Source organism: Haliotis rubra, unplaced genomic scaffold (assembly GCF_003918875.1).
Source record: "Haliotis rubra isolate DU_JTF1 unplaced genomic scaffold, ASM391887v1 Scf227, whole genome shotgun sequence".
NCBI lineage: Eukaryota > Metazoa > Mollusca > Gastropoda > Lepetellida > Haliotidae > Haliotis > Haliotis rubra.
In genome coordinates this window covers 1,008,627-1,019,404 of record NW_025766303.1, presented here as the reverse complement: position 1 = coordinate 1,019,404, position 10,778 = coordinate 1,008,627, and the positions used below count along the sequence as shown (strand labels likewise).

General features: G+C 39.4%; 1 protein-coding gene across 1 annotated transcript; it reads left to right on the top strand.

Moving 5' to 3' along the window:
• Positions 1-535: 535 nt before the first annotated feature.
• LOC124277766 (transcription initiation factor TFIID subunit 11-like) lies at positions 536-7,758 on the top strand. Its single transcript, XM_046713500.1, has 4 exons — positions 536-917; positions 2,913-3,000; positions 6,125-6,221; positions 6,940-7,758. The coding sequence occupies exons 1-4, from the start codon at positions 655-657 to the stop codon at positions 7,071-7,073; spliced, it is 582 nt and encodes a 193-aa protein (XP_046569456.1). The 5' UTR covers positions 536-654; the 3' UTR covers positions 7,074-7,758.
• Positions 7,759-10,778: the final 3,020 nt, after the last annotated feature.

Below are 10,778 nucleotides of genomic sequence, written 5' to 3'. Positions count from 1 at the left end.
CGAGCCGTTTTCAAGTGTCATTTAACATTTTCGATGAAGGAGTGGGAATGTGATTAATACCAACATTATTAATGCTTGATTCAGTTGAGGGTTTGTCAGTATGTTAAGTCGACAATAAGAAATCTGTAACATTTAACACATAACTGATATTGACATGTTTGTTGATTGAAATTGCAAAAGTAAAACAGTGATTCCAAGTTCCTGCTCAAGTATAATGCGAGACCACGGAGATATTACCGATCAAGGTAAAATTCAGTGACAACATCTGTATCTCACAAAGCAATTTTGAAAATGCATGTATGTACATTCAAAACCTCAAATATTGACACAGTTGGTGGAATTTCTAGTTTATTTTTAACCTATGATATTACATACGGAACAAAATGCTTTTACAGAAAGTTTATACATATTACAGTTAATCAAGGTGAATATATCCCTTTTTCGAAATTGATCGGCCAAAAGAGTCTCCCTGAGGCTATTACACATATTCAATGAGTTGTGTTGATAATACGTTTTTCGTCTTACCCATCATTCCATTACATCCGGTTCTTCACTTCCGATTTCCGTATTTGTCAATATTCAGTTCATACAAGCAGAGAATGTGAAAGTACTAGCCGTTTATTTGAAATAGTGTGAAGTAGTCGCACTTAGAAAATGGATCTCGGTAGTCCAGTGAAAAATGATGAGAAAGAAATGAGCTCGCCTCTGAAGAGGAGCCATGATGATAACCCGCAGGACACGGAAATATCGCCGGTCAAGTCATCAGGCGAAACTCCAGAAAAAGAAGGGAAGCATTCAGATGGCAGATTGTCTTCTGAGTCCCCGCCAGATAAAAAGAGGAAGGTTGAAAATGAAGAAGAGCATTCGCATAACAAGCAAAAAAGGGAAAAGCAAGAGGAAGAAAGATTGAAAATGCAGTTAGTGGTGTTTATTGATATTATCATTATTATCGACTAGTACACGCAGAGACACTTCCAGCATAGTTTGAATCTATACATACATACATACATACATACATACATACATACATACATACATACATACATACATACATACATACATACATACATACATACATACATACATACATACATACATACATACATACATACATACATACATACATACATACATACAGACAGACAGACAGACAGAATCTATGTTGTACCATATATTATGGAATTAGACAAGCGTGCACAAACAATATTAATTAAACCAGATACCAAAATCCATTAACCCAATTCTGAATCTGAAATTCTGAATCAATAAACTTACTTCTAAGATGCTTCGCGCCGACAGTACTTTTTCAAGCAATAAGTTAACGCTTTTTACATTACATCACACTGTAGTGATGTCACTACGCCTTTCTAGTCTGCCCCCTCATAATCAAATGTACCCTTGGTATCCAATGTTACATTCACAATGCATGTAAGTTGTCATGGCCTCGTACAGTCTCCTAGGGTAAACTACTTCGTAGCACCCTGTTTCTTGGTTTGCAGTTGCGTCACCCTGTTAACATCACTGGTGGCATCATTGCAAGTGTCCTCATACTTTAACTATGATAGTTCAGGGCAAAAATGTACTTATTATTATTACACTATATATCATTGGCAGTAAAACATATATATAACATATACATGTATGCACACATGCACATACATACCCAAACCAAAATAACATTGTAATAAGATTTTCTGCTTAGAAAGAAAAGTTGTAATATGAATGTTGCAGACAAAGAGTATCCTTCCAAACTTGTCAACTACATATAACTAAGTGAGGTGACAACTGAACGTTATGAGCCACTATAAACTAAACACAGAGCCTCTATTCATATGTCAGTATCACAATGTAAGATCATGTCTTGTCACTTGACTGTCGCAATTCATCATACCTATCGTCTGCAATACTAACTTTATGATCTCACGAAATTTAAAGTGAGCTTCACAGTTACTCTTGAGGATGGTGTCTGACGAATGTCATGTCACTTAGAAGTAAAAGATTCTTTGTGAGAATCTATTGGACGTGTACTCACATCCTTCAAAAGGTTGACCTGTCAAGCTAACTAACTGAGCTGCGTCTACATATTAAACTGAGAGTAAATTCAACTGGTTGTGCCTAATACCCCTCAGAGTGGGGTAACATAGTGATTTATACTTACATCAGCTTCAGGTAGCTGTACTGGCTCCTTACAGTGATTCTGATGCTGTGTGGCACGTGCCTCCCAATCTGTAATCAACACGGTACCGAATGAATGAAGCAATGTATCAGGTGCCAGCTGAAAATAGCTCCAGACTTCAGATGTTAAAAGAACAGGGATAGAAATGCAATTTTTCCAAGGATGCCAATGGGTGCCAGACAGATAATTTAGGTGTGCCTCTGTGAAAATGTGCCCATACCTTTGGATGATCCAAGTAATCTTAAAACATCACACCAATTATGTCATTTCAATTTGTTTAACAAATCAGTAAGCATCATGTAAACCTGTAAACTTGAGAGCTGAATTTCCTGAACGCAAGAATAGTTCCGCTTCATTTGTCCTGGACCCATAAAGTAACCCACCAATTATGTTATCATCACAGTCAGGATTTCCTGTGTTTTGTGTACTGGGATTCAAAATGGCCACACCCATGTTATGCAGTGAGATTGAGAATGCCACCGATAACCAGTTTAATGGGGAGCAAAAATGTGTTTTTAATCATTAGAGATATTGCAGTTTCCATTAAATGAATCATTAAAATGAATCATGGTGATTAATATTTTTATAATTTTAGTCGTGCTTCCATGTACCATTTCAATTTTTGCCATGCAAATTAAGCACTATTGTTAGGATGAAAGGTGTGGAATTTAATATATCCTGGCGATAATTTGAGGGTGATCGAAGAACAGTTATGTATTGTGATCATCTGTTTCAGGGTGTTGGTGTCCAACTTCTCCGAAGACCAACTGAACCGATACGAGATGTACAGGAGAGCTGCTTTCCCTAGAGCAGCAATAAAAAGGGTAACGTACCTTCAACATTGTTCAGTGTCTTGTTCGGTGATATATATTGGTTTACATGTTCAGGTATCTTGTACATGCTGCAGGGTGATTGTAACATGACTTAGTGGATCAGACAGTCAGGTATGGTGATAGTGTCATCTTACATTGACTGGATGGAGTGTTGCTCATATCATCCAATACTGGAGTGTCTTGGCCAGACTTGTTTATTAACAGAAAACTGATATCCCACTCTGGAATATTGCTGAGTGCAGTGTTAATTAGTAAGGCTAAGACTTGACTGATGTTTGGGGTTTATAGTCATCCAAAGTTGCAGAAAATCACAACTAGTTACTGTTATATATTTTGTGCTGTGCTCATGTAACTCTGCTAACTCATGTACTATGAGCTTTGAATTTGTTATTTTGTGTTCATTGAGGAAACATACTACAGTTATTTGAAGCCAGCGAGGGTTAAGTTTGTTTTCAAAAACACTGTTCAATCTTTCTTTACCCAAGTCTGCAAAGATTACCGTATCTTCAGAACTGTAAATGAACAATTCCCAAGCTTGTTTGACGATGGTTGTTTAAGTTTTCAGTATGAACCAGATTTAAGTCAGTTTAGTGTACAGTGAAGAAATAAGAATCCATGTGTACAGGAATGTCATCATTGTAAAGTGATAATTGTGTTGAAAACCAGTTATCTATCGGAAGAACATGCATGTTTTATTGTTGCTGTCTCCTGTCCCTGCAGTTATCTCCCCTTGTATGTAAAGTGTTGTGAGCACTGTCAGTTTGCTGATTTCAGTTTGCTGATTTCAGTTTGTGCTTCAATCACTGGTTCGAATTTAGTGGTGGTCATTCATTTATGTGACCAATGCTCTATATGCAAATGGAAATTGAGATTACATGTATGCAATTTAATACCAGTATTTGTTGTTTTTGGCCATTTGTGAATAATGTGCACATTGTTGTGTTTGACTTTCTCGGTATTAGTTGGTGTGGTGATGTAGCCTCTGACTCATAGTATACTTGCTGCTATGCCTTGCATATTTTTCTTGTTTCATGCAACCTCAAAAGGTTCATTTTATAAAAAAGCCACCAGTTGGCAATGAGCATTTGTCCACAGCCATTTTTTGCTGGTTGGATGTAGTTTGCTTTGATGCCCACCACTACACATGATAACAGCTGTGTGATAAGTGAGTCTTGAACATAACTCTGCTGGGTGTGCTTCCCATAATCCCATCCATCCATCCATCCATCCATCTATCTGTAAGCATAGACACGGTAGAAAAGTGTGCTATTCAGGATTTGACTACTGCAGGGATAGAAATGCAATTTTTTCAATGGGTGCCAGACAGATAATTTAGGTGTGTGCCTTTGTGAATATAAGCGTGCCCATACTTTTGATGATCCAACTTAAAACATCACAACAATTATGTCATGTCAGTTTATTGTTTAATAAATCAGTAAACATCATGTAATCCTGAAAACTTGAAAACTGGATTTCCTAAACACTATCGTGACTCCAAGAATAAATCAGCTTCATTTGTCCTATAAGCTGACCCACAAAGTATGTTATCACCCAAACAGGTTTTCTTGTTATGCGCACTGGCATTCAAAGTGGATACACCCATGTTAAGCTGTGAGATTGAAAGTGCCACTGATATTATTCTATAATTTTAGTCTTGCCGCCAGGGAACATTGAAAATATTTATCCATGCCATTTCAATCTTTACCATCATGGCATGCAATATTTCAATCTCTGTGACTAGTATACATATCGTTGAAAACTTTGTCTTCATCTTCTCTAATCATTTTCCTTTATAGAGTATGACACCCTACATACAACCCCATTTCATAATTCTAATGTATCTATTTACAACAATTTGTCCTTATTTGACATGTTTCGATTATCAAAACCCTTACTTGGTTTCATTAGGGTCATCATTTGACTATACACCCGTGAAGATCCGTGATAGAATAGGTCTTCAGCAACCCATGTGCTTGCCATAAAAGGCGACTATGTTTGTCGTAAGAGGCGACTAACGGGATCGGGTGGTCAGTTTCGCTGACTTGGTTGACACATGTCATCGGTTCCCAATTGCGCGGATCGATGCTCATGCTGTTGATCACTGGATTGTCTGGTATTGCGGAGGAAAAACTAAACACACTCACTCACTCATCATTTGACTATACACATTTTAAGCAATTGTGCCCTGATTTGGCACCGTTAGAGACAGCCACCGACAACGTGGCTGCTGAAGCATAATGAACAAGTAATAGGTCCACTGCTGCAAGCCTTTGTGTATGCTGCACGAAAGTCATGTGTGGCTGTCTAGCACGTTATACAAGCAGGGATGGAAATAACTTTATAATTGCTAGTGTACTCCGGTACAGTGGCACATGCAAAATCACTTGCCCGATCATTTTTCCACTATACCGTCCGTTTTCTTGCTGATTTTTTAAATAAACAACATTATTAATATTGGAAAGTCAACTGAACACCGGTACAGCGTGATATACAAAATTGCTTGCCCGACAGAAAAAAACACTGGACTCGGACGTCGGGCAATGGGCTATTTCCTCCCCTGACAAGTACTGTGTTCACACAAATATTTTCAATATTTGGGAGGTGTTTTGAAGCTTCTGTCCAACCTTTTCACTTTAACCAAACAATTTCAAACTGTACAATATTTGCTGTGTACAGAATATGAAGTTTATCATGCAGCTCTGGATGTACATGATGTTGAGATGCTGGAACTGCTACAGATCTATATTCAGAGAAGGATGCTATCTTTTTCTTAAAACTTGAAGCAACTACCTAAAATCTACAGTATACAGGGGCGGTTTGCATGTCATGCTGAACACCTGGGTTCGATTCCCCACATGGGCACAATGTGTGAAGCCCATGTCCCCTGCCGTAATATTGCTGGAATATTACAAAAAGGGGCATAAAACCATTCTCACTCACTCATAGTAATTCTGAATTAGTTCTTCCATGCTTTGGTAAGCCAGATGTCTTCAGTTTGAGGTAATAAACTATTCTCTGGGCAATTTCATGGTGTATTTTAAAAATACATGCATATCAAAATTTGTATAAATATTTACTGTACATGGTGCATGTAGAATCTGTTGTCTTGTTTCAGCTGATGCAGTCTATCACAGGATCCTCCGTCTCCCAGAATGTGGTGATAGCCATGTCCGGTATCGCCAAGGTCTTCGTTGGAGAAGTCGTAGAGTCAGGTACTGTCGGCTCAGGAAAAGCGTTTTATTCAACATATTTACTGGTTTGTCAGTTGACAGAATTTGAAATTAGTGACAGCTACTGTCTGTGGACTGAGGACTTCATGTACATACTGCCACTATACTGACTTCTAAGTACAATGTTTACTGATAGTTTGATATCATTTGAGTTAGCAGAATAATACAGAATGATCAAATCTGCTATGAATACACGATGCCATTTAGAAAGTGGTGAGATGTAACACATTATATTTGGGATTACACTTTCTTGGTAAAGTACCGATTCTTGTATGTTTGTTGGGTTGAGTACCGTCCTGGGATTCAAACCCACACTCTGAGAGTCAGGCACCTAATCATCAGCTCACACTATCTATACTTACTGAGAAAGTGTAATCAGTGTATGAAATAAGGCCCGTCCGACTGCCCGAGACGGTCTAGATTTCTGACGGACGGTCTAAATTTACACCTAGCCAGGTAAAATATTTAGATGTTCCATACATCTGAGTAAATTCACCATATTTGGTCTCGTTAAATCCATTTTGGGTTGGTGACATTTTGAAGTTACCAGCCCTGATGTCTGACTGGATTTTTGGCTTATTTCATACACTGGTGTAATCCTAAATATATAGTTTTAAATCTGCCATGACTGCCAGTTTCCCTGGAACAAACCTGTCTATAAATTGTCAGCCCCTAATATTCTCTGTTATTTCTGTTTCAGCACTGGATGTGACAGAGCAGTGGAATGATACAGGGCCTCTACAACCCAGACACCTTCGGGAAGCGGTTCGCAGACTTAAAAACACTGGACTTATTCCTTCATCGAAGACAAAGAAAGTCTTCTTTCAGCCATGACTCCTATAGGATCTACTGGGTTAATCTAATAGGACCATCAGAGACCATAAAGCATAGCTAGGATGGGATGTTACTTCCCCCACAACTGGTGTTGATGTTGCCACATTTGTGATGTGTTCTGCGGGAACATCATCCTGTGATGCTAGGGAGATGTGGCTGATGCAGGCATGAACGTGATTCAGCTGCAGAGACCAGATGTAGTGGAGGGTGGAACATCAGTTACGTGATAATAAGTATTCTAGGATTTCACAATATTCAACATTGATTCAGATCTGCATTCAGAATCCAAACAGTCAGCTGTGGGGAGTCTTTTAAAGGTATCTCACCAACCGGCTTTACAGGAAGTCAGGTTATAAGCCCTGATGCTGAATCCAACAGTTTTGATTGATATTTGCATTTATTGACAACATGAAAATCACACAAGATTAATTTGAAATTTAGACCATAAATGATTTCACTTGCACAGGTCAGCATGATCTGTCCTGTATGCCGAGTATGTGTGTGTGTGAGATGGTGAAAGTAGGTCCAGCAGAATGATGGTGGAAGCATACTGTGTACATGGATGAGAGTAAGCGGTTGTGTTACTTCATGCTGTGGACATGTTGAAAATAACCAACATCACTGTGTTGGTGAATGTCGTCAGGAAACTCTGTTCTTTTGTAAAGAATAAACGGACTTGAGATAACAGGATGTTGTGTTTCTATACATATTCTACAATGGTTTTTTGTACTATGAAAGTGCATCCTTTAAGATTCTGATCCACTTATGGTGCTTGTATGCAGCTTGTAAACAGAAGCACCAGCAAAATCTCAAACCATTGCGGGTACTGGACAGAAGGTTTCTGGGCCAAACACTACACTTCATCATTCATATGGCTGCTTGCACTGTAGCAGCATTGTATGGCTTTCCAGTTACACAGACCAACCACCTCACTTCACTACCAGACTAGAAGTACATACACACACACTGTATCGTTTTACACAGCATGATAGTCCAGTATGATAGAAGCCGAGCACAGACCAACCACCTCACTTCACTACCAGACTAGAAGTACACCACACACACGCTTTTACTTTGGTCACTACCAGACTAGAAGAAGTACATACACACACACTGTATCGCTTTTACTTTACAGGTTATGATAGAAGCCGAGATGACCAACCACCTCACTTCACTACCAGACTAGAAGTACATACACACACAATGTATCGTTTTACAGGTTATTGATGGATGCTATGTCTACAAACTTTATCAACATGAATTTTATCACAATCAGATAACACTACTTTATCTAATGGCACCTTATATAGTTAACATAACGATACAGTGGTTTGAGGGGTGATAGCTTCTTTCCACATTGCTTAACTTTTGCCATTGATGTTGGACATTTTATACCAGGTTCATTTGAGTCCTTTCTTGTACAAGAGGTTTTCCAAAGATGCTACGAAATCATTTGAATTGAAATGGGTTCTGTCTAGCTGATCCTCATCCTGAGAATAAGGTGGGTGCTGAAGGCTAAATCCGCACTGATTGTTGACATGTATTATCTGATTGATAGAAAACCACACTTTCTGAGCTTCCTGCATCTCTCAAACCTAATTAGGATAAAACTGTAATGGCCTCAAATGATCGACATTATATGCTGCTTTTATTGTCAGGACATGAGGAGTGAGTGAGTGTGGTTTTTCGCAGCTTTTAGCAATATTCCAGCAATATTACGGCGGGGGACACAGGAATTGTTTTTCACACAATGTAGCCATCTGGGGAATGGAACCCGGGTCTTCGGCATGACGAGCGAACACTTTAACCATCAGGCTACCCCACCGCCCCCAGGACATGAGGAAGATAGTTCACCCTTGGCATTGCCAAAGATGGAGGTCATGCCCTTTCCACATGAAGCGACAGAGTTTCTTTTACCCTCTTTCTGGATCAGCTTCAAACAGAGGTAGATTATAACAAAATGTTTTAAGTGCACTTTGTATCAGATGTCAGAAGCTTTGGAACCAAACAAGCTGATAATTTGTCATTGCCAATGTTTCTGTTAAAATGTCTACTGAACTGGCAATACAACACAATCATGCCCCGGTTGATCATCATCGGATCATGGATCGTTTCTGGTGTAACTGTGGACAGCTGGGCCTCCTTTCACAAAGCCCTAAGGTGATCGTAAGTCACTAAGGTAACCTTAGTACAATGTTAAAGAAAGGGAGTTAAGGTTAACCTTAGTAAAGGTTGCTTCGTGAAAGAAGCCCCTGGTGTCCCAGGGTGGCACATGTAGTCAAGGCTCTCCCTGCCATCCATCTTTACTGAAGATGTATCACCCTTCACTTGTGTTGTCCTCAGTCTTCATGGAGGTTTTTGTGTTGAGCCTTTTTTCTGCAACTACTTCATAGCGTTCTTCAAACTGTCCGTTTTCCTCAGTATCACTGTTCCAATGAATTCACAGTGAAACATTTGTGCAGTTGACTCATGTTTGCAAGGACATACCTCTATGACAGCATGTAACGTCCACAACTAAAGATTTCAGGTAAACACTGCTCTATTTGTGTGAGGCTCAAAACATTTTAGTCACCCTGTGTATCGTCAGCTGTGAGGGGACTGAGGAAGGTGAAACATGCAATAAATTAGTTTTGAGACTGGAAGCTCACCCAGCAGTCCAAATCTTGAGTCAGATTAGTTTGACTCATCAAGCTGTGACCCAGATTCACAACATGGGCACGGTATTGAAAGTCTTGTCTAAATGTACAGCTGTGATGACAGCTACTATAACAACCAGCAGTACAATACTTCCTGGCTATCTCTTATTTGTCAGTAAGCTACTTCATTCCACTGGAAAGAGAAGCTTGGTAATTTGCAGTGAACATATGAAACATATATATATTCATGGGTTAGTGCCCTTGACAGCCTTCAGAGTTAACAGGCAGCTTGACACCATCCCAGTTCAGTGACGGTTGTTCTCAACAATTAGTTGTATAGTTCTGTCTCCTATTCTTTCCTATTCTGCGTAAATACGTTTTCGGCCAATATCACCGATGCGCGACACCGAGCGGTTGTTAACCTTGCCGACCGGTAACTATGAAGTTGCCCAAGTCTGCGAGTGATCAAAATTTTGCAATGTCACAAATATTGGTGAGTTTATACCAACTTGGACATAGCAAATCTTTTTCCCAACCTTTTCGGTAGGATTGCTCTTCCGTAACTCCATAATGTTACTTCCTCGTTATACCGCAAGAATGGGAGACGCCTCATTTCGTCAATGGCGGATGACTCACAAGTGATAATTCACCTGATGGATCTAGCAGCTGATTTAAAAACAAGCATTCATACGATAAAAATTGTGTTATTTTTTCAGCTGATATTAGTAAGTACTGCGAGAATAGGAAACGCCTTCATATATGAACAATAACTCATTCTCAGTGCTTCAGGGAGTATGAAGTACATTTGACGGCTCAGACACTTCCTTAATAAAGTTTCACTGAACTCAACATTGATACATCTCGTACATGTTAAGGAAAATCTTATTCTCTCTTTTTCGTTAGACCGCCTCCGTGGTGTATAGTAGTGGTGAGAGTTTCTGTCTGGAGGCAGAAGGTCGCCATCCACGTCATACCAAAAGATGTTAAAATATGGCACTTGTTGGTCCCTGCCTGGCGCTCGGCATTAATAGGTACAACAAGGACTGGTCGGCTCGGAGTCGGTATACTG